The sequence below is a fragment of the Corythoichthys intestinalis genome, chromosome 2 (assembly GCF_030265065.1).
Source record: "Corythoichthys intestinalis isolate RoL2023-P3 chromosome 2, ASM3026506v1, whole genome shotgun sequence".
Classification (NCBI taxonomy): Eukaryota; Metazoa; Chordata; class Actinopteri; order Syngnathiformes; family Syngnathidae; genus Corythoichthys; species Corythoichthys intestinalis.
In genome coordinates, this window is record NC_080396.1 from 60,893,039 (window position 1) to 60,919,045 (window position 26,007).

The 26,007-nt window shown below is 39.9% G+C and overlaps 1 protein-coding gene across 1 annotated transcript in view; it reads left to right on the plus strand.

Annotated features, from left to right (window-relative positions):
• The window catches only part of plxna2 (plexin A2), a 321,401-nt gene that overhangs the window by 47,612 nt on the left and 247,782 nt on the right, over positions 1-26,007 (plus strand). Inside the window, exon 3 of the mRNA XM_057828893.1 lies at positions 2,777-2,959. Within this exon, the coding sequence (XP_057684876.1) occupies positions 2,777-2,959 (183 nt within the window). The remainder of the gene's footprint in view (positions 1-2,776; positions 2,960-26,007) is intronic.

The following is a 26,007-nucleotide window of genomic DNA, read 5'->3' on the forward strand; positions in this document are numbered from 1 at the left end:
AGCTTTAGTTTTTGTTTTTGTTTTTTGTTTTGCTATGTTGTCTGAGTGAGATTTGTGATAACTCTTGCGAAGAAGGAGCTCAACAACCACATTGGGTCCATTGGGATTTGCCTCCATTCTGCCAATTGTGCTAAAGCGTACACCATCCAAACAAACCCTATATGTAATCACAACCAAATGGTCTGTAGCCACTAAAAAATTAAGGGGAGTTCCTGTGTACGCCTTAGCTTGGTGCTATTGGTTACACGTTTTTCCCCTTAATAGCTGCAAGGTTACCCATCACATTTATTTGCAGTGTACACAATTTAAATGGACTTTAAACATTTAAATTGAGTGTTCCATGTTTCATAATCATGAACACTGATGTGGACAAAAGTCCCTGTAGCGATAAGCACTAATGTGACAAAGGAAAAGGAAATAAATTCAAGTGGAGGGTGTTGCCGTTAATGCTCAGGCAATTATTCCCCTCTAGCTATACAGCGTTTACTCCAAAAATTCCCCCTCATTTCCCTTAACAAATATTTTCAGTACGGTGTATTAAGAAGAGACAGAATGAGAGTTTTTGGCTTTGCGGCGACAGAGAAATGTAGTCAGAGAGAATTTTGCAATTAAAAAAAAAAAAAACACAGCGTGTCTTACCATTGCAAAGCAAAAGCTAGAAGGCTGAATGGAACTGTACTCAAATGACCTACTCCCCTGCTTCCGCAGGCACATTGGACATAACTCAAAATCAATACAGTTCTTTCTTTGATAGTGTAAACTAGAATGGCACTCAGTACAGCACAGCTCCATACAAGTTTAGAAATATTAGCCAGATTAGCCAGCTACTCTACAGCTCTTGGAAGATAATGGACTTGGACATAAAGATTCAAATCGCAACATTTATTTTGCATAAGAATTATTAAAAACGTGATAACTACTTCCTAGGTCCATGCAACATCCTCACTAAGGTTGCATGGATATCTGTATTTTTTTGTGTATAATCCTATTAGCAAACAAATTAAATAATAAACAAACTAACAGGCAACACAGCGGACTTGTGGTTACCACATCGATATCATGTTTAAGAAGGCACTCCTGTATGGAGTTAACTTGTTTCCCTGTGCATGTGTTTAAGGTTAATTGAAAACAAAGACAAAGGTCTTAAGTGTGAGGGGTGGTTTGTCTATATCTACCTCTGACTTACGAGTGGCTAGTCCTTGGTTTACCCTCCCTCTCACCCAAAGTTAGGTGGGCTAAGGAATGAGGACAAGCTGTTCAGAAAACAACAAAAAAATAATAATAGTGGGCCAGAGGTTGCGCTAGACTTTTTCGTTGTCTGTTATTTTGACTGACAGGGTCATAAAAATCCGGTCATAATCTATTTTTACCCGTCACTTAAATTTTTAAAATGATGATAATGACATTGTGGTGACCCTTTGCTTGGCATAATTCACCTTCCGTACTTGTGTGTCCATTTGGCTGAGCGCGTTACCAGCTACGACACAGTCACGTGACAGAGACACTTAAGAGCGCGCGTGTTCCGGCTTGAATAGAGAGTTCATCAATAGTATTTAGTTTTCATTCATTTTAAATTAATATTCTGTCCGAACAAGCTTAACAGAGAATCCACACCGTGCCATCACACATCAAGCAGATGAATATGTAACTTTTTCTCCGCAGTGACAAAAACAGCTGACTGTGGCCCCAGTAGGTAGGCTACATTAAGGAACAATGAAATTAACAGTTCACCTGCTGTGGCCTGAACGGAGTCTTACACCCTCCTCCTGGTGCGCATGGACTTGAATTGCGTGCCCGCTTGTGCAGTCCCTGTTTTTTCACCTCTTTTATCAACACCATTGTCGTTTTGGGGCTTTTTGAAGAAACTTCGGACACTCAGTTGCCTTGACATTTTTCAGAGTAAGGCCAACGACGTCATGCATCAAGAGAGACAATAGCTAATTAATATGCTCAGTTGCCACCCTGTGGTCTGGGGTGTGAATTGCAACCTGTCAAAATGACAGATGGACTTCAGTTTTTTCCGTCACCATTTTAAAAAATCGGTCAACAACGCAAAATATTCGGTTAACGCGACCCCTGAGTGGCACTCACAAAAATAGAAGTACTGTATCTCTTTCTTGGTTTTCAAAACAAACAAACAAACAAAAAAAAAGGTAGGAAAAAAGACCACCTATATCTGGTCAGCATTTATGGGTATGCCGATTTCACCCAAATGTATCCATGCGAAATACTTTTTAAAGACCTAACTATCTTAATTAAAATGTAGTATTTTGTATTTTTATTGTATATGCAGTTTCTAAGTAAGTTCCAGCTCTCATGTATCCATTTCCTTCGACCTTGTTCAGGCAAACAAGTTTGTTCAGTGTGGCTAACATTATTATCAAGAAACATCTGTGCTTCCATGATGCTATTGTAGCCTATGTTAATGAACCTCAGTGAGGCAATGACGGCTTTCTGTCAGGCGGAGGTCGTAACATGTCTGCCAAGGCAAAGGCAAACTTTTGTCCATTCATAGAGTCACTTGCACTGCTGCACACCACTGCCTACACTTTTGTCCTCAATTCTCACCTTCATCGCTCCTCCATTCTCTGTAACTACAACCTCTGCCTCCTCTGTCACCTTCGTCCTCCCTCCTCACTGAGCTGTCATTTATATGCCTTGTCAGTTTCTCGGGCTGTCTTACTCGGAAGAATCTTTTTTGTTTTACAGTGGTCTGTTTCAAGTCAAATGGGATTACTTTTCGTCTTACTTGTCTTCTTATTCTCTCAATCTGTAGCCAGTGCCCATTGATGACTCTTTCTGTGGTCTGGACATAAACCAGCCTCTCGGCGGCTCCCAGCTGGTGACTGGACAAACTCTCTACACTGAGACCCGCGACCGCATGACTTCAGTCATCTCTTACGTCTACAATGGTTACTGTGTGGCCTTTGTGGGGACAAAGAGTGGGCGCCTTAAGAAGGTGGGTACTTCTTTTCTTTGTTTCACACTAGAAGTGGGTGGTGCTAGGACTAACTGAAACACTGTAGAAATCCTGTTTTCTTCCAGTTTAGCGCTTACTGTTGGTACACAAACCAGATGCAATGTTGATGGCAGGTTCATTGTAGTCCTCATTCCCAGTTGCTAGTTACAATAAGTGTCACCGTGTTGAATAAACCGTAATGGCCCATTAAATTTAATAGGCACCTTTCCGCCTGCAGCCCATAGAGAGTTGGTCTGTGCACTAAATATCCCCTCGCCCTCCCTCCTCCGGTCATGGATGGGGGACGTCACTAAGCATAGATGGCTGCAGGCCAGTCGATAATGGGGAAGTTCCCACCAAGGCCATAGAAAACACGACATTACACAGAACCTCTCGTTTAAAGGGTGCAATAGTGAGGAATGGTATGTAATGTAATCATAATTAACTTTATTGAATTCAATGGTATGACTTTTTGATACATGAATCGAATTGCTCACAAGTACGCTTACAAAGGTACCAGCTTGCGCGGCGTTTGTTTCCTATCAAACTGACAACTATCACAAAGGTGACGTTCATTTTTGGAATGGGAGGTTTCTGGGCCTGTGGTACTTGTTAGTTCAAAACTTGAATATAGAATTCACCGTGTGTGATTGAAGTTAAGCAACAAATTTGATGCATTTAGCACTCTTTACCATCATCTAAATACCAATTCAAAATTTGGTAAGTGTTCTGCAATGCATTAGATTCAAGTGGAAAATAGGCTTAATGCTAGGAATAGGCTTGGTTGGGAGGAGACAAATATGGTTTGCATGTCGGCCTCATAGTTCTGAGATTAAGTGTTGAAATTTGGGCTTTGACCTTCCTGTGAGGCGTTTGCATGTGTAATTGGTCTGATGCCGTTAGTGACATTGCTGCACTGTTCTGCCTGTATCTCTTAGGTTTTCTTCGGGTACTCTGGTTTCCTACCATATCCCAAAAACCTGCATATTAAATTGATTGAGCAATCCAATTTCTCTACATGTGTAATTATAAGAGTGATATGTCGTTTGCTTGCCACCAGTTCAGGGTGTACTCCGCTTTCTGCCCCTAGTCAGCTGTTATAGGCTCCAGCTCTGTGACCTCCATGAAGATAATCAGCATGGCTAATGAATGGTTTTACAAATGAAAGCGTGATATTGCATGCTGTCACTTTTTTTCGCCCACATTTATCCATTGGTTGAGAGTAGTGGTTTGCCCAAGTCCCGTGATTCTTGCCTTTTCTAATTGACAGCAGCAATGTGTTCCAACTGTTCCCTCACTCTCCCACCCCATTCATGCAACCCCACAACAGCTGCAATGAAAACAAAATATTGTTACCAAATGATTTTGGACACCTGTTTCAAAAAGTTCTTCCAGGCTTGCTCCTGCACAAATAGTGATGGTATAAGTTATTTTTGTCTCTGCCTATTCATAATTTAATCAATACATCAGCCTGTGGAGAAGAGAATATTCACTGGATGTATTCTGCTGTTTGTGCTGCTAAATTATTTACATCTCTTTTTTCGTACTTGGTTAAATTAGATGAGACACAAAAGTGGGCTTTTCCTCCATTGTCTGCTTTACCCGAGTCCTCCCTAGGCTGACAGCTCCGATCTGCTGCTGCTTGCTTGGGAATCCATGCAAAGTAGCTTTGCCTGCTGCTGTGTACTGGGCTGACTGCTCTCAGGGGTGTGACTGTTACCACAGTAACACCAACACCAGGAAGAATTAACTATGATGGGAGAAGGCCACCTACAATGGAAGTGTTTTTTTACACGGTCCAGTAGTCTGTGCAGGAAATAATTCCTGAGCAAATCAAATAAAGTGGCTAATCTATCTTAAAACAAAAACGTGTTGCTTCGCTTCACATAAATGACAACAAAGTAACAGAATAAACACACCAAAATTATATCATACCCTCTGTTAAAATGTGCAAACTTACATATTTAATTTTATTGAGGGTTCCCAACGATGTGTAGTACAGAGGAGGTGTGGAGCGTCTGTACACCTAAAGGATTCTTTTTCCAACTAAAGTAAAAAGTTCTTTTTGCCTGCTGCTTCCAGTAAGTCCCCACTAGGGGAAGCCAAGCGCACATAGCAAAACCAAAGAAAAACTGTAGAGTCCGGCATTACAATAGTGACATCTTTTGGACTGATGAACAATTTGGAAAGAAATCAAACTTAAAAAGTAGTCAATTTAAGATTGAGGGACAGAACACTCCCCGCCTAACATCAGCAAGATGTCAGCCCTTAACTAACTTGTAGAAATACCACCTAAAACAAATGATGCAATACGATAAATGCCTGCAGCATAAGACACTCTAAAACATAGGCAAAGGAATAAGTGGAAATGTTTTCTCCATGAGCTGAGTAAATCTCCAACCAAGTCAGAAGTATTATATTCGCCTTCGTTTATTTCCTGACGTACAAGTTTTGAATGTGGCCACCACCGGCAACATCGGCTGCCTCAATGCAATAAGAAGACTATTTATTTATTTTCAAAAAGAGTGAAACTTAGATGTCAAATGTGAGAACCAAATTTGTTTTTACAGACTTAATAATGCTGAACTTTGTCTGAGGAACCACTATCAGCATTAAGCAGAAATACAGAACTTATGCTCCTCTTTCTAAGGGTCCCTGGCCCCTTCCATGATGATGCTTAAAGGGACAGACAATACTTATTATAAATGAAATTAATGTGAAAAATGGTTCCTCGGGGAATTCAAAAGTATGCAAATTACAAATTTCTTAGGCCTTTGATAATGGAGTCAATAATGTTTAAAGGGATCCTCGATCTTAAAGACACGTAGGGTCTAAAAAAGCACAATTGTTCTCTTGTCCTAAAATATGTTGTTAGAAACACATAAAATGTTAAATTAATGGCAATATTTTATCATATTTAGTACATATTTTGACCGATAGTTGGCGCCATGTTTTGTGGGCCCAGAGTGATGATGTAAATGGGACGTTTCCAATTGTGTCCAACAATTGTGAATTACTGCCTAAACTTGTAAATTAAAGTAAAATGCCACGATGTGCTGCTTTTGGATGCAATTTCCAGTCAAATGGGAATAAGGGGGAGTGATGTGAGTCTCCACAGATTTCCAATTGACAAGAAGAGGAGAAAGGTTTGGGAAAATTCCTGTAGACTGACAAAACTTCCTAAAGACCCAAGGCTTTGTTTTCGCCATTTTTCTCCTTCCACATTCGAGACTTTTAGTCGACGACAACTTATGAAAGAGCTCACCGGAGCGGCTGGATATAAGTGGAGACTAAAATCAAATGCTGTTCTAACTTTTTTCCCTCACAAGAAGCCTCAACGTTCTCGGATAGCGAGTGAAATGCGCGCAATAAAGCGCCAAACACAAGAAACTGGCTGCTCTCTTAAGCAGGCAAGCCGCTCCTGTCACTACAGTGGTAGGCGAACCTTCTGGCGTACCGCTAGTCACAGAGCAAGCTAATAATTCACCTTTACTGTCATTTCATCAGGCATTAAGTGTGTCTGTTCAGTATTCACCTAATATGAGTAATGCTGCCACTCAAACTGATCCAGACACGTCCGATGCAGTGGTATAGTGGCCAGCTGATGCGCGTCGAGCACTTAATATGGACCACCCTTACGTAGCTTAACGTGAGTTGGATGTACAAGACGTGCAGGACACTCGATCCCAGGATTTGTTCCCGTCAGATGACGAATTTAATAAGGACACTCAGCCACGATACAGTTCCGATCCTGACTATCACACGTGTGCATTCATAGTTTTATTACCTTCAGTGAGAGTTTATGATGTCAATAGTCATGAAAATAAAAATGCACGAATGACAAGGTGTGTTCAAACTTTTGGCCTGTACTGTACAGTATGTAAAGCACACGACAGCTCTGGATGCTAACAATCTAGATAATTATATTGCAACAAGTTTGATCACGCAATAGCTCACCTTGTAGATCTGTTAACAAAAACCGGAGTTCTCAACAGCATACACTCTCTCGGTCCGTTGTCATTGAGATGCACTTGCCACAAGTACACCACCCGTTTTGCCCAATTCTTGTCTCATCAGGTATTTCCTGCTCTGTATTTTGCCTTTGCTGCTCATCTTGTGAACGACCGACAGTGCTGTCCTGCTCTTCACTTTTCGACTCTGGTTCAAATTGGAAGGGCAGAATCGATGACATGTTGGGGTAGTTAACGAGTGACATGCTTTTTTATTTATTTATTTATTTTTTTTAATTTTATTTTTTATTGCAATTCAAACACGAGTGACACGCTGGAAGTTTGGCAGCGGGCCATGTGACGTCACCACACTGCGACGTCAACAAGAATGGCGACCTATCAGTTAAAATAATTTTACAAATTTTATCAAAATGAAAACATTAAGAGAATTTTTTATATCAAATTATTATAACTCATTCTAACATTTATCTTTTAAGACTTACATGTATTTAAGACCGAAGATCCCTTTAAGCAAAAACATGACATATTTTATGAGCACAGCCATTTTGCGACATAAGTTATACACATGCACATAAAAACTGATTTACTCAGACACAAGTGCATTGGACGATAGCGATTCCTGACGTGACAATGAAGGGTGTGCGGTATGGGATACTCGCATTTGATTGGCTAAAATAGTGCCTGTAAATATGATATCTGATAAAATATCCAACCCTATGTCGGATGGCCACGTCCTGGAAATACATGACCTTATTTAAGTTTTCTCCACTATGACACATCAGAAAAATGAAATTCTGTGTTTTTTTCACTTCATTAGGCAAGATTCTTTCCAATGGGATCCATATGATAAAGGTGCTGGTCTGCCCCTTTGTGTGAGTGCATGAGAGGACCATATTTAGTAGTAGGCAAGTTTAAAAAAAAAAAAAAAAACCTCAGCCACAGATTTTAAATGATGAATCATTCTTTATATTTCAAGGTGTCTGAAACATTGATGTGTGTTTTATCTGGGGTGTTACCCATACACTCCCTCAGGTGTGCTAGAGGGGAAGGAGCCCTGCACAGAGCTGATAAGCTCTGTGCGTGCTTGGACGCTGCTGGCTTCCTTCACAAGCGACAGCTGTAGGGTGACAACATTTCAATACTTTGCTGATGATCTTCACTTCTTAACCTTTTCCCACTTTTATTGAAGGAATAAGGTGCAGCATGGGGAAAGGGCAAGGGAGTGAGTAGACACAACATGTCATAAGAAGGAGATATGGTAGCAAAATGAAGGAGATTTTGTATGTGTTTTGGATAGGGATGATGGGTGAGGGGAAACAGCATCGAAATGCAAATTCACTGCTTCTACCAAACCCAACTAAGGCGGCACTCCTGCCTGTAATTGGATTGGCTCCCTTCCCAAAGAACTCTCCTGGCCTTACACCCCTCACTTACGCATTCAATCCTCAACCTGCTCCCTGCAGACTGGCAGCAGTGTGTACTATAACTACTCCCAGGGCCATGCAGGAGCTTTGCAAAGGCATGGGGGATAGGGAAGCTTTCTAGTGGGCTTTGGCAGGGGATTGTTTGAGGTTGCGGGGTTAAGAGTGAGCAGTCTAAGGAGGCGAGATGAGGAAAATGGATCGGTGACCATTTAAAATTGAACTGACACCAGCATAACTACTTGGAATTTCTTATAGCTATTTTTGGGTACGGCAAAGTTTCACTTTGATAATTGTGATAGAAGTCGGTAAACATCAAGCCAATTAAACTAAATAGAAGCGCTATCAACATTATTAAAACATCATTACCTGAGGATGTATACCACATCCCATCATGCACAGTCACACTACCCCATGACACGTTTTCCACTGAGCTGTCGCTTGTGCTTGTTCCGGGCTTGTGCTTAGGTTACCACCCGTTCTTTGTGTTTCCATCAACCAAGCACTGGCTCTAGGGGCTGAAAACAGGTGCTTAACAGGCACCGACTCTTTGCTGCGCCAAGTAAGGGCTGTCGTGCGACAACTTCTTGCTCGTCACCAACCGTAGTTTATGTTCACTCAGACCTTATGTCGGCAACAGTTGAAGTCCGCCAAATCAAACAACTTCTGGTTCATGGAACGCAAAAGCAAGTGATATAATGACTTTAATCTTGTTGACAATTTTACCTTGCAATATTACTTCAATCTCCAAATATTACACCCAAAAAAGTTTTTATGTTGAGACACCTTACTTCGCCAAAAGTTGAAGACTTTAAAACCAAACAACTTCCGGTTCACGCATCATAACAATAAGCAATAAAACGACTTTTATCACATCATATTATAACTTTTCTGTCGTAGTATTATGATTTTGATCTTGTAGTATTACAATATATGACTTTTTCTCGTAGTATGACAATGTATTACTTAAGACCTTCAAGGATTTTTATTTGGGTCGAAAAAAAAATTAACTTTCTATAATGTCTTGAACTACCTAATGCTTGTATCGAAAATACAAGTTGTGACTCTAAAATATAACCAATATGTTTTGTGCATTTTTTTGTCACCCTTCCAATTCATTTATTCATTCCTCTTCCGGCAGTTTATTCTCACGAGGCTCGCGTGCGTTAAACTTTCCAATATTTACTTTATTTCAATAAATACAAACTCACAGTCAAACTTTTGCTGGCATGTTTGTTAGATATAGAATAAAGGCAATTCATTGTTTATGTATGCATTCCTAGCAGCACTGAGGGTTGGTGGCCATAATGCACGGAATGGCAAAGGTTGATTGAGTTTCCCTTGGAGGGGCGGGTCCCAAAAAATAAATTTGTTCTATTTCAGAGCGGCAAACTCTGAGCATGTTCAGTCGTGGAAGTGCTGGCATAGTGATATCTTGTTGTTTTGTCGTACGTATACTCACAAGTCAAGGAAGAGGATGCCTTAACTGTATACATGAGTTTTCTTACAGGTTGCTGAGCTTTGGGACACTCGAAAAGTGGCTCTCAAATATCTGCCTAAGCAGCTAAATGAAATCTTGATGTGCTTTGGTGTGGAGCTGGAGTTTATGAGTGCCATTAGGTCATAAAATCTTCTATTATACACAAATTTCAGAAAAAAGTAAGCATTGATTTATTTGAAATACTTGGCTTATGTATTCAAATCGGAAAGAAGTTCAGCTTAGAATCTGATGGAATTTGATCATTTTCCTGCTCACTCACAGCAGCGCTAATTTCCATGCTGTGATGATGTATGTAGAAGTGTACGTATGTATTTATAACCTGGAGTAACATCAGACTAGTTGGTAGGCTTTTGACTTTTGCGTGGGGCTGATTGATTGTGGAGGCCAGAAGGTGTTCACCTCAGCAAAAAGCAGCAAGGCGAAAATCAATACAACTTTTATTTATTTATTTATTTTTGTTGCATCTACAGCAGAACAAGCCAAAATCATGACCAAACAGGACTGTGATAGCACTGCTACCTACATACTGTAAGTTAGGCTTTAGACTTAATGTTCTATTTAAATTCAAAACTTTCATTGATGCATTATAGTCACACAGAGACAAGAGTACGACTCAGAGGAATCTCCGCAGGTCAAATTACCAAACAGCAATCCGCTGTGCGGCTTACTCCAGTAACGCTTAAGCCAAGAATTGCATCATGCAAATTGGAGTAGTCCTTGCGTGCGGCGCGCAAAGCAGACATCTCCCACGCTGGGGCCGACACTGGCGGGGAGTAACGACAACATTAAGGAGGAGACGAGCTGCTGGGAGCTCTTGCTTTGATATGGATGGAGACAGGGACCATGGCTGCGCATGTGAAATTGGATGTTAAAAGACATGCCGGCGATAGATGAATGGGGGTATTAAAGGAAAGCTCAGCAGAGATGCATTGTGAATTCCCCCTGCTCGACAACGACACACAACATCATCCATCCTGTTTGTGCCTCACCTAGCATAAACGGGGTTAGGCGCTGTTCAACCTGCGAGAATATTGGATTCATGATTAAGTAGCATCTGATTCAGTGATGTGTGTAGCAAGAAATGTTTAGGGATAACATCACCTGTCCAAGTCAAGAAGATTACATACAAGAGCTGTATTAAATAAGAAGACATAGGCTCAATGGCACAATTGTAATATTTGGGAACCAATATCTTTTACTGATCATCCTGCCTTGTATGAATTTTGTAACAACTCTGAAACATGCCACATTTTCTTCCCAAATTTCAAAGCTGCTGAAGAAGAAACAGTTTTTGCTCTACTGGATTTGAAATTATTTTTGGTTTAGTCACACAAGCAGGCCAATAAATCGTTTACTTCACAGTATCATGCTGTACATTTGCAAACTATGACTTCTCCATCCATCCATCCATCCATCCATCCATCCATCCATCCATCCATCCATCCATCCATCCATCCATCCATCCATCCATCCATCCATCCATCCATCCATCCATCCATCCATCCATCCATCCATCCATCCATCCATCCATCCATCCATCCATCCATCCATCTGACTTCAGGTGAATGGCAGACTACAATCAAAGGACAGACATTGAAAGGAGGCAATCATTCAGCAATTGAGAAATCTCATAAATACAAATACAAAATACAAAACCTGTGAGCTTTGCTGGTAACCAGACAGATGCAGATACTGATACAGATAATGGATGGACCAGCCCTTGTACAAAGGAAGAAGGCTTCTAAATTCAATTTGAAGGCAACATGCATATTGTCCCAAAACCGATAATGAAATATCGATGTCGATATTATCTAATATCATTTTAAAATGATTTTATCTGAGGATATTAGCGGTTACTTGATATTGTCGGACAATTCTATTCAATACATGATGTGTTATGTTTTGTGATGCCAGTAATTTATATTTTATTATTATTACTACTATTATTTTGAGTATTTATATTAAGTCTGCCAGATTCTTTTTTTTGGGGGGGGGTTAAGTATCAACAAACTGAGCATAACAATGACACTATTTTTAGGATATCACAGTGAGGAAATTGAAAACCCTACAATTTTTGCAAGTTCTCCCACTAAGAAATGATGGGTGGGTTTGAAATTTTCATGGTAGGTGCTTTACCCCTGTGAGAGACAATCCCTAAAAAAATCCCAAAATCACAGTCTATTATTTTTTAACAATTTATTTGTATTATACTGATACATATAAGTATTTGAACACCTGAGTAAATCATTGTTAACATTTGATACAGTCGCCTTTAATTACAATTACAGAGGTCAAACATTTCCTGTAAATTTTCGCCAGGTTTGCACGCACTGCAGCAGGGATTTTGCTGCTCCACATAGATCTTTTCTAGATCAATCAGGTTTTTGGGCTGTCACTGAGAAACACGGGTTTTGAGCTTTTTCCAATGATTTTCTATTGGTTTTGGGTCTGAACACTGGCTAGGTCCCTCGAGAACCTTGATATGCTTTTACAAAGCCACTTCTTGGTAAATCTGGCTGTCTGCTTCAGGCCATTGTCATGTTGGAAGACCCAGCCACAACCCATTTTCAATGCTCTAACTGAGGGATGGAGGTTATTCCCCAAAATCTCACAATACATTGCCCTGGTCATCCACTCCTTAATACAGTGCACCCCTCCAGTCCCATGTGCAGAAAACACCCCCAAAGCCTGATGCTACCACCCCATGCTTCACAGTAGGGATGGTATTCTTGGGATGGTACTCATCATTCTTCTTCCTCCAAACACTATGAGTGGAATTAAAATTAAATTTTAATCTCATATGATAACACGGCATGACTTTCTCCCATGGCTACTCTGGATCATCTAAATGGTCATTGACAAACTTAAAACGGGCCAGGACGTGCTGGTTTAAGCAGGGGAACCTTCCGTTCCTTGTATGATTTTAAACCATGACGTCTTAGTGTATTACCAAAAGTAACCTTGAAAATGGTGGTTCCAGCTCCTTTCAGGTCATTGACCAGCTCCTCCTGTGTAGTTCTTTGCTGATTCCTCATCATTTTTAGGATCACTAAGACCCTACGAGGTAGATATTGCATGGAGCCCCAGTCCAAGGGAGATTGGCAGTCATGTTTGGCTTCTTCCATTTTCTAATAACTGCTCCAAAGATGAATCTTAAATCACCAAGCTGCTTGGCAATTGCCCAGTAACCCTTTTCGGCCTTTTCTATTCTGTCTGTCTATTCTATTCTGTCTCTAAAGTCTTTGGACAGCTCTTTGGACTTGACCATGTTAGTAACTGGAGTCTTCCTGATCGTATGGGATGGACAGGTGTTCATATGCAGCTAAATGCCTCAAATAGGTCAAAAAGTCAGACTCAAAAAGTCAACCTCCACTCCACTTATTTGTTGGACTTTTTAAAGATGACTAACAGGTCTTTTAGTCTCACAATTATAGCTAATAGACAGTTGTTCAAATACTTATTTGCAGCAATATAATACAAATAAATTGTTAAAAAAAAAACCATCACACTGTGATTTCTGGATTTTTTTTCCCTTTAGATCGTCTCTCACAGTGGACAAGCACCTACCATGAATATTTCAAACCCGTCCATCATTTTCTAAGTGGGAAAACATGAAATATCGCATGGTGTTCAAATACTTATTTTCCTCAATGGATATCAGATTGTGTCAATAAAAGTGTATGCATATGCTTAAGTCAAGGTTTTGACATCTTTGGCTGAAATAAATACTTTTCTGCCATTGGAATACAGTGTTCAAAGAGCGGTTAGTAAATTCAAAGATTTTATCATCTCATTTCATGTGCAGGGTGTTTATGTTTGCTGACAGTCACAAGTTGAAATGCGCTGAAAGACTTCTGGCTCTTTATCCAGGAAGCTTTCAGCCTTGACGAGCATCTTCAGGGCTAATTAATCCTTCCCATCACGCACTGATGAGTCATTTGCAGTCTGTTTAGACGTGATGCCAGGCAGCTGAGCATGACCACTTCAGAGGGTGGTTCAGGTGTTTAACTGGGCCCGTGTCCTGTCAGGCTGGTTGGCATCACAGCGGGTTAATGGCCAGCTCACTTGGCTGCCAACACAGGATGGAAGAGTGTAAATTAGCGTGGCTTTGCCGGGGACCGCAGCTGATCGCGATGCTTAAAGGGTCGAGCGCTTGAAAGACTCGTAAATGCACGCAGCTGCTACTGCCAAACGCTCGTGAACAAGTGGTCAGCAGCCCTTTCTTCTACCAATTTACACCCCCTCCCTGCTACGAGACTTCAATAGAAAAGGAAACGTGGAGTGAGGCTCGCGACAACAGCTGAGACCTGTAATAACAAATAAATTCAATCTCATCCTTTTTGTGTTGGTCCAAATGACTATGAATAGAATCTCCTTTCACCTACCTTAAGCATGCAGAAAGTACGAGTAAGTTTCCAAGTAGGAATATGTCTTAAAAAGCAAGTAATCACTTTTCAATCTGAAATATAGGTCGTGATCATATGGAAGATTTTTGTCATGGAGGTTATTTTGTGTTGTCGCTCAAATTTTGGCAAAAAAGCGTAATACATTTCACATTTGATGACTAAATGAAATGGACTACAAATTAGGGTTGTTCTGATCATGTTTTTTTGCTCCCGATCCGATCGTTTTAGTTTGAGTATCTGCCGATCCCGATATTTCCCGTTCCGATTGCTTTTTTTGCTCCTGATTCAATTCCAATCATTCCCGATAATTTTTCCCGATCATATACATTTTGGCAATGCATTAAGAAAAAAATGACTAAAACTCGGACGAATATATACATTCAACATACAGTACATACTTAAGTACTGTATTTGTTTATTATGACAATAAATCCTCAAGATAGCATTTACATTATTAACTTTCTTTCTGTGAGAGGGATCCACGGATAGAAAGACTTGTAATTCTTAAAGGACAAATGTGACTTTGTATATTGTGACTAAATATTGCCATCTAGTGTATTTGTTGAGCTTTCAGTAAATGATACTGTAGCCATGCCCAAATGCATGATGGGAAGTGGAACCATGACTGTGCGTAGTGCTACCAATTGATATATCTTCTCTGCGTTGGAAAATAACATAGGGTGTTACGAAAAAGATAATTACTACCTTGCTTCCCCACATTGCTTCCTACGATATTTCTAATCGTAGGGAGAGGGATTGTAAGGCTTTAGCCAATTAAAAAAAGTCTCAAAAGGCTTCCAAAATTCACTCTACTCATTTTACGCTGCCTTTTAGCTCTCTATATAGGTAAAACAGCGTCATTACAGATTGAGCGCGACAATGTGTGAGTGGGTCGTGCAGCGCATGCATTAATTGCATTAAATATTTGAACGTGACACATTTAAAAAAAAAAATAATTACTGCCATTATCGGGAATAATTTGATAACCCTACCTTAAGCCAAAACTAAAGACTCTGGATGAGTGTAACATATAATGTCTGTAACGTTAAGTACAATTAGAAAACGATTTAATTAAAAAAAATATATATATATTTAAAAAAGGCATGTCCGATATTTTTTTGCCGATTCCGATACTTTGAAAATGACGTGATTGGACCTGATCGATCGGCATCCGATCGATCGGGACATCTCTACTACAAATAGTAATAAAACGAAAAAAATTATGAGTATCAACTATAATTGGTTGTCCTTGAATTCACCCACCTACAGAACAATACAAATGGATCCATTTAAACCCTGCCCAAATTGCCCACAATTATTTGCTCATCCTAATAAGTCAGTTCTATTTCATAAAGCAAAGTTGAGCAAAGCACTAAAGAATGTGAGAGTCTAAAACAAAAAAAAAACACACAATAAAAATGAGGAAATTGAAAGTCTTGTTTAAAAGAACGAAAAGCAATGAGCAATGTGGCATAAAACGGGGGACACAACTCAGGATTTAACCACTATTCTTTAATTCAATTTCAATTCAATTCAATTTATTTGTATAGCCCTCAATCACAACAGAAGTCTCAAAGGGCTTTACAGAGGCAATATGATACACAATTAGAAATGAAGCAACAAAGATGAATAGATACAGTTCAAGTCCTGGGTATCCCCTATCCTTAAGACCCTCCATGCCGGCAAGGAAAAACTCCAAAAACTCCAGAGTCAATTGGGAGAAAAATGAGAAACCTTGGGGAGTACCACAGTCAGGAGAGATCCACTCCCAGGACGGATAGACAGGAACCCCAGAACTGCTAATGGGAATTAGCAAGCGAAGTTATAGTCCGTAAAAATACAGAGGAGTAAAGGAGCAAGAAGAGGTCCCTCTAGTCAGATGAGACAGGGGTAGCAGCGAGGACGTCTATCCAGCCAGGGGTCCGGACAGTCAGGAGGCTGCAGCTGAAAAATAGCCCCTCCCCAGAGGGGAGGGGGGAAAGGGGACACCGGGTGACTAGTGATGAAGAGACTAGACAACTAGATATTAACATTGGAAAATAGAAATAAAGTAAGACAAGTGGTAGGTAGAGTAAGAAAAGGAGATAGAACTCAGCGGCTGTACAGCAGAATCAAACTTTGAAAATAATTATTGAGGGAGAGTAAATAAATGTCAATAATGTAAATAAAAAAATAAAGAACAAAGTTATTTCTAATCCAATAAAAAAATACATTACACTTTGTGTAATGAAACAATTTTTTATTTTATTTTTATTTAAAGTGTCTCCATTGTGAAAACACGATTTACTGGTGCATTAACCTGGAGTTACAACGATAATAACCATGAGGTATACGACTGTCTACTCTTTCCAAATCCACTCTGTCAGAGTGGATTTTTTTCATATTTAAATAGTCCAGCACAGAACAAATAGACCAAGGTCCATTTACCTTTTACTTTTAAACCTAAGACGAATGGAAAAGCTATTATGCAGTTTTCGCTCGAAGAAGGGAATTGAGTTGTAGCAAAAATGCCCTAATAGGAAATAATGTGTGTTTAGCTTGTGATAAAGATTCACAACACTTTATTACACTCCCTGCTTAGCTGCCAGTTATCAGCACAACATTATACCTGCTTCAAACACAGCTTCCAGCTGTTTTACACTCCTGAAGTGGATAAATTCCAAAAATAATAATAAGAAAAAGTCATTTGTTTTTATGAAAACACATCCAGTTCTATAAGTAGAGCACTTGAGAAGTAGTTCTATCCATTGGATTTATATTAGAAATACTACTGCATAAAATAGAATAGCTTTGCTTAGGTTAGCAAATGTAACTAAAAAACTGAGCGACATATTATTTGTTTTATTTTGTAGTGTAAATATTCTGCAATATAGTGTATTTTATAATTCTAATTCTCCATTGTTTACTTTGGTTTGCATACTGTATAGCTCTTTGTAGTACCCACCTTTGCTGAAGCTCAAACTTAGTTATTTGACAAAATAATTTACATACAATGCGGCTACAGCTACATCGCGCCATAATCCAGATGCTCACACAGTGACTAATTGGGCATCAGTCACTAATCAGGCTACACAACCTTAAACCTTTTCAGACATATGCCAAAGTCCATTGATGTACTAGTATTTTACCAGTGTATTTATATACACAATTTGCCAGCTCAGTTTACAACTAGCTCAACATTATTACCATCAGAACAAAATTAATCAAATTATTTTCCATAAAAAGCATGTGTGTATGATTCGTGTCATGTTTACATTATACACACACTCTCTTTCTCAATACAGACAATCGCTAGAGAGAAAAAAAACACGTTTTACCATCGCTTGACACACGAAACACACTGAAGTTGACTCTCGTAGCTGGTGGGAAATGTTCATGACAGTGTTAACTTACCTTTAATTTGATATAAATACGAAATCATATTGGAGGTATTGCCGCCTCGGCAGCCACCCTCCGCAAACATGTTTTACATGTCGGTTGGCCCTCCTGCTCTAAGCCGCGGCCGTCTGTAATTTTTCTGTAGTCAAAGTATTCCCATACCAACAATTTCGTTTTCTTCAATGGGTTAGGGTTTAGGGTTCAGGGTTTTTCTTCAATGGGGAAAAAAAGTTAAGGAGTTTCCCCTCCTCCAGCTGACTCACTGACGCTAAGCAACAGCATTGAGCCTTACAGCTGCAAGCGAGGTATTTCTCCGTGCATTTTTGGGACATAAAAAATAGCTAATACCTTAGGGACGGTATGACGGATAATTTTTGCTGTTTAGAAACCTTGACATTTTCATACCACAGTATACCTTGAAACCGGTAATCGTCACATGTCTACTCACGACTTAGTCACAAGTCCGGTACATTACCGCCTCGCGCTATAACCGAATGCAGAGCAGACCCGCTTCAAAGAGTGCAGAGGTTGATGACATCACTTAAGTAACTACACTACATTTCCTCATTTTTCTTGACCTTAAGGTTAAAAAACAACATGTGACAAACAAATTAACCAACTTTTTCACAAGCTGGAACAGACAACTGTTCACCATTCTAAGGATTTAAGAAGAGACTTAACTTCTGATTTCAACTTTTAATTTGTGGACGTGCCGTTGTTCAATCTGGTCTCTTACAAATTAATGTTTCAAATCATTACAGTAAGTTAACTATTTCTTTAACGGAATCTAAAAAGTAAACATGTATTGCATGTTTTGCATCATGTTTGACTCGCACAGAAGGAAGACATTGTGTTCTTACTCTGTTATTTCTGTAGTTTTGAACCCATTTATCTATTGAATGACATGAACAAAGAAATGATGAAGGTTTCTAAAATGTCTACATTGAGATTAGCATACCGATTATTATTATTATGTGATCAAACAAGTGGCCCGAACTCTTTTATTTTAGTTTGGACAATCCATTTGATCTGGTTGACCACCTACTTGACCTACACTTGACCACTGTTCCCTAAATCCCTCCTACCTCATGATAATCCTAATCCAGATAAAGGAGGCTAGGGAGGATATCAGGATGTAGTTCATGTCATGTAGAAAACCTTGCCCAAGCTCCCCCCAACACTTGAAGGACAGTGGAGGTCTCAGGAACCCCTGCAGTTGTACTCAAGCTACGCATTACATTTTTGCTTACCGTCTTAACCGTCTTAACCTTTTCTTTTCTCAGCAAGACCTTAAAAGCGTCCCACTGAAACTGGATCCATTCATTCCAAAACCACCAGTTCGCTCGTCTCCTTTCCATTTCTCCTTGCACTTCTCCATCTTCTTCTTTGCTACGACTATCACAGAGGCACATTCTACCCTGCAGTGATCTCATTAATCGCATTCAAACAGCGCTCTCCCGCCTCCGATCCTTCTCCCATCCTTTCTCCTCCACTAATTGCTTGCTCTTTTCTTTGCTGGTGTCTCCAAGGAAGCGTTTTTCATTATCTAACAACAGGAGACTAATGCTCATACAGTGCCTACATTTTTACTACACACAGATTCTATAATCGTAGCTTTCATTTGCCCAAAGATGTACAGCAAACGTAGCCAACTCCCACAGGACGAAAAAGACAAAGTTGTGTAAATCCACAACTACTGTATGTTATATGCTATACAACTCATTCAATGCTAGCTTCCAATATGTTAGCGTAAAAACAAGGTTGACTTTACTGCATTTCATTCAGTGACTGTAAGACTACATAAGCAATGTCCTATGATAAAAGACATTTTCTTTTTTCCAAGCTTAACAATTTTGAGCATTTTTCAATTTAGCTTGTTATCTTCAAGCACCAATGCCAAAGATGCTGCAATGTTGAGTAAAGCCTAAAAAACATACAATGATTTGCAAATCCTTTTCAACCTACACTAATTTGACACAATCTACAAAGACAAGATGTATAATCTTCAAACTGATTCAAATTATTATTTTTTTGTTTTTTTTTGTTTCCCTCCACAAGTATTTACTCATTTTTGAATTGATGTGCCACATTTTACAAAAAACGCTGAGACGGGGGCATGTTTACCACTCTGTTACAGCACCTTTAACAACACGCAATAAGCATTTAAGAACTGAAGACACTTCTTGATGTTTGACACCAGTTTTTAATTTCATTTATATCAATGTCAATGGATGTCATGAATTGGCCTGTACAACCAGAACGCCAACACCTAGGAGTGGGAATGAACTCATTGACCACAATGTACTTTTACTACTATGTTAAATAGTACTTTAATTTGAATTGAAATGTATTGTATAGTAGGCCTGTATTCAAAATTAGATGCTGCAAAATAGATTTTTTATAAATAAGGAAGCACAGTGCTTGGCTTCCTTTTAATATTTTGTTTAGTCTGCAGCCAATTAAGTTACCAAGAGGAGAACATTTCAAATTCATAGAAATTCTTATCAGCTGGGGTTGGTCTTATTGATCTGTTGCTGCAGAAATGACTCAGTGATGGTGTAGCCCACATTGTTTTTTTTTTTCTTTCTTTCCTGAGGTTTGAAAGTCGCTGTAAAAAAACAAAACAAAAAAACATTTAATCGAACATCTTGCCCTCACAGTTAGCAAATGCATTGAAACAGTGTCTTTGATGTCATTTCTGACCTTGCTGGAGTACACAAAGGGACAGAAGCGCTGCGGTGTACACATGGTTTGGCGTCAAGAATACAAAAATGCTAAAAATAGTTAAGCAAACCCAGATTGTCAAAGTGGATGACTGGCCAAGTGCCAGACACTATTGATCTGCTTTACAAAGCGCTTGAACGGGCCAGATAACTGATTAGCTAATTCATTACTGTTGCCTTTTTGAGTGCTTCCAAATTAGATTAAAGGCGGATTGGAAGGACAAAACGGGAGGGCATAAACAAATACATATGTGGTTAAATTCGAGCAAAATTTGACCACAGATATAATGGAGCACAAGGACACTGCAGGTTGACATCATACATCTTTAATAACTACAGTGAAATCATTCTTAAATATACGGTCATTTTTGGACTTAAATCCGCTTTTTTCCCCCTCATTTTGAACTCTGCGGTTCAATGCATGCGTAGATGCGTGTGTCCCATCATGTGGGCCTTTGTGTCACTTGATGCACATCTGTCAAAAATTCTGTGTGTTGACCATTTAGTCACATGCTTAGGCCCAGCTCAGGTCTACGATACTGACTCCTTTAAAAATAAATATGAGAGCAAATACAGTGTGTGCATACAATCATATAAAGAGAAGAATAGGCGAAAGAAGTGGGGATGCCGTCGGCCGGAAAATCCCAGAATTATTCTATTTTATGTCATGGATGTCTCCATCAGGAGTCTGAGTCTTTTAACTGTGAAAACAGCCACCGGAAACTACCATAAAATGCAAAGAAAACTCAAGCCTAGAATGTTTTGGTCAAGACTAGCCATAGTGACACCGATGACATAAAGTTTTTGATGACTAATACGATGATGCGGGGAGTCTTTATGCACGAGTGTGGAGGCAAACTTCTCGTCACAGTGACGTCATGACACGCGGGAGTATAAAGAGGCCTTAAAGTGCCTGTGGCAGTGTGGCGGGGCTCTTGCTCCCAAAAATGGCAACCAAAGCTGAATGATGGTTTTTAAGTGTTTTTATTAACGACGTTCCCAACAAATAAACAGCAGTGTTCTGTGACAAAGTGCAAAAGTGATTATTTACAAAAGTTAAACCAAAATTCACCATATTTACAAAAACATTAATTGCATGACAAATAAAATAAAAAGGTCTGTTACCTGATCTGCACCACTGCGTGACTCCAAATGACTGAGGTAGGAAAGGTAGGTCTCTCTTTATATTGTCCTGGCCCCTCCCCTCCAGCCAATTAACTCCAAAAGTTCAGTTATCTGCTTAATAACTCCAGTTTGTGTAATATTAGCTTCACTATAAATTAAAGAAAAATACAACAAACAAAATACTGGTACTACCATACCGAAATGACATTTGGAAGGAAAAATAAATTTACTTGGGCCAAAAACTCAAGCCGTATTGTGACGTCACTCGCTGACGGCCCGCTCGCGACGTCATAAAACCAGGAAGTGAATGTGCGCTCGGTTTTGACAGTTCAGCACGGGAATTGAGGAAGACTACATGTGGAAATGTTTGTTAGGAGTGAGTACGGCATAACGATGTTGTGGCGGCAGTCTAGTGTGCACCCCAGACCCCCGCGATGCCTAAAAAGTTAACAGGTATGGTGTGAGTGTACGTGCGCACGTGTGTGTCAAAATGAATACTATTGATAATGCCGAGTCTGCCGTGTCTCATGCGTTATATTGCGGACGCCGAGTTTCCCCCGGGATCTGACGGGGCTACTCCGTCACAGGCAGCATAAAAAAAAATCTCAAATAGCATTACATTAATTAGAATCATATTTTGAGACGATTCGACTATTTACAACAATTTGACAAAGCGCAGATGACGAGAAATTAGTCTTTTAATCTGCCATTCAGCCCCGCCTGTCATTATAGCGCTCTAGCGTCCCCTGCTGGAGGACGACTTGGTACGGTCATGGCAAATAACAGTCTTGCGCTAAATGGAATATGAAATATTGAAAATACAGTACATTTATTCAGTACGACATGGCAAAATTACTCCATAATGGTCAAAACTGTCGACTTCTTGCACTTCCTGAACGATATTTTATGCCACCAGAATTAGTCCGGCTTTGTCATTCCCCTGCCCCTGCTATGGAGAGCATAAACAAACCAGGAGGCGTGACAGCTGTAAACATGTTAACCCGAAACATGTCTTATTCTAAAAGTCTTATTCTTATCTTATTCTAAAAGATAAAAGTCTTATTCTCGCCTTTTGAAGCGAAAAATCACACAAAACTACCCTAGATCATATCACACGGCAGCGGGGTTGTTGATTGTCTTCACCGATCGGCAACCCCCCGGCGGCGAGCAAGTTGCAGCGGGGTTGTTGATTGTCTTCACCGTTTGGCAACCCCCCCGGCGGCAAGCAAGTTACAGCTTGTCGTTCCCCTGCTGCGGGCAGGAGAGCCTGTTTGCCGGGGAAGCAGCTGGAGAAGAGGGCAGAGGGGGCTGGAAGTCTGGACAATATGGAGAACCGCAAAAGCATAGGCCGATTATAGTGCTCTCCCGGCGGGCACGCGGAGAGGACTGAGGGGGGGTGTGACAAGCCGCCGGTCGTCAGCCGAGTGGCCTTCTCGGTGGACAGGGAGCATTGTCAACCACAAAATTCAAGCCACCTCCTTATTAAAACGTGTGCTAAGATCCCAGCATTTGACATAATACAAAACACGATGTTTACTCACTTCCTCGTAAATCCAATGGTCCCACAGTTGTCGGACTTGTTTTGGCCAATCTCGGGGTGAACGGGAACTTTTTGAAACCCCAAAAGGCTCACACGCCTCTCCCTAGTGCAGCAACAAAACCCTGCAGCACATTTGGCTGGCGTGATGCGAAAAATAAAAGAATTAATCCGCAAAATCAGCTGAATCCACAGTCAATCTGCATGCTATAAAACAATGCTGTATTGTGAGATGCTGACCCAGGTTATGTCACATTCGCCTTCCTCCTCAATCCAGGAAGTCACTCATTTTCATGGCGCTGGATTAAAAAAATTGAATACATAAATCGATTGCTTCCACACACATTCAAGCGTTGTATTTCATCCAGGAGCATAAAATACCGCGTGAAATATGAAATAATCATACTTTTCCCTGTCATACGCACTTTAATGAGCTGCATGTTTTTTGGTGTGAAAATATCTGTGGTTTAGAGTGCAGTGCGGCTTATATCTGAACAAATACTGTTTTCATGTAAAATTTGGTGGGAGTGGCTTATGTGTGCCATATGTTAAACAAAAAATACAGTAATTGATGACCATAGGCGTAAAAATAATATTTAATTTTTAAAATCCGTTTTAGCTTGACAAATGACAATTTCTACCGTCAAGGGGATTTCTGTTAAACATGAAATGTTTTAATTGAATCCTTGTCGTAAAGTCTCTTGTATATTGAACGTTATTATTATTATTTTTGGCCTGTATTTGAAGTGTTTTTTCCCCTCTTAATGTTATAGCAATGTTGTTTTTAGATATATTCGAGGACTAAATAACAAAACATGCTTTAATTTTGTTACAATGTTTGTCGTTTCAAAGACGAGAGTGGCTTTTCCCTTGTCGGATATGCATGTGTCATTTCAACTACCAGATAGATGGGCTAAATATCATCAACAACTGTTGCCACAAAGTGACACGACTAAGTGCTGCGGCTTCAGACAGACCTTCAGCGCGGCACCTTTTCTGTCCTGACACAGAAGCTTTAAGGTCCTTAAGCTCATCATTCTGTTCATTAAACAGTCTTCATTATTACGACAATTAGGGTTTGTGGTAAAGCACCATGTCCTTTCTCACTGGGAGATGAAATACCGTAGCCATGAGATATTCTTCTTTACCACAGCATCTGACAGTGACAGATTGAGGAGATGGCATTTGTCCCTTTTTCTTGTTCTCCTCTCACTCGAGTGTCATCTCTACATCCTGTTGCTCTGTCGTTCTCGCGTTTCATCTTTATCCCCGGCTAACTGAGGGCCTGCCACCTACCACTCCAACCAGCCATCAGTCTAATGAAGTGTGATAAAGTGATAATAGAATGTGATAATATTTCACAGGGGATAATCACCCGAGCAACACCTATTTGTCACTTCAACACGAATACACAGAGAATTTGTCATTAAGCATTTCTACACTGACCTCGCAGGCCTCAGTGGTAAATTATGAATGCCAATCCAGCACTTAGAGACGTACTAATTTTTTCCTTGCATTCTAAAGGCTTTTTAAAATTCCCTTTTTGACATATAGACAGGTTGTAAAAATGATAAATATGTCTTTAATAATTAGTGGTAACTCCACTTTACAATTCAACTTTTGAAGTGGCCCCAGGCACATCATGATACCACAACTATCCTCTTGCAATTTTACAAAATAATATACAAAAACACATGCATATGCATGGCATCAAAGCATGAAAGTAGCATTTTGCATATTTCAACTTTAAAAACGTTACTAAGCAAAAAACATACTTCATATCTGCAGTCCAATGTCACTGTAGAGGTTTTTCTATTCGGACTTTAACAGTCACCATTATGTAGATAATTGAATGTTAATTACTTTTTGTCTTATATTGAAGTAGCACCTCTTTTGTTATTGTTATGGTGGGACACTGTCAACTTTAGAGGAAATTAGTGCAGTTCTTGCTTAGGAGGCTCTTGGAGGAGAATTTAAAAAATGATCTTGATCTCAGTTCACGTACAAGTGAAAGTCACATGGGAATGTTTGCATTTGTGAAAGTCACCTGTATCACCATTGAGCCATTGCCCAGTCATTGACATTTTATTAGCGAGGTCAAGGTTTTCAAAGCACAGAGCAGGAGTAAGCAGCCTCTTTTCTTCACAGGTCAGCACCGTCACCACTGTTACTCATTAAACACTAATGGTTAGCGGTTGGGAAAACACCGTGGGGCCCGCTGGAAACTTGACTAAAGGTAGGGGTCAAGGCCGAAATTACGGGTCAGACACCCCCACGACAGAGATGTGATGATTTGTTGGAATCACAACGCAGCTGCAGACCAAAAACGGTTGTCTGTGACCAAAGGAGCAGTTATTAAAGCCTTCTGAGAATAAATTGGTAACTGTTATGTTGTGATCTGGAACTTGTGTTGACAGCAGCTGTTGGCTGTGGTTGTGTAAAGACTTGTGTGTTCAGTGTGTGTACACATGTGATAATGGACCAGTGGTAAGCCAGATGAACCAGTTCCAAATTTAAAATTGTCGCCGGTTAGGTTCCAGAGGGCAAAGATCTTGTCAAAATCATTTGCATGTTCCTTTCTCAAGGTGTGTTTGTTTTTCCACAGTCTCAGCAATGTGTTAACATTATATATTGCTAGTCACTGTAACTTGAAAGTTATCATTACAATATAATAAAACTGGAGATACTGAGTATTAAAATTTTTCTCTAAACTTCAAAGGAGACAGGCTTACCGTAATAGTTTTTACTGACTTTAGGAAAAAAAGAACCGTATTTTACACTACATATTTATGGTCTCGCTGAAATCCTTTTAGTCATTCATTTATCTTCTGTAACGCGTATTGTCACGAAGGTTGATGGGGTGCTGGAGCCTGGCCTAGCTAACTATACGAGTTGGGGTAAACCCTTAACTGGTTGTCAGTATATTGCAGCTTGCTGAAATAGGGTCAAGCAGAGACTTCATAATATACTGACGGGACATGGGGCG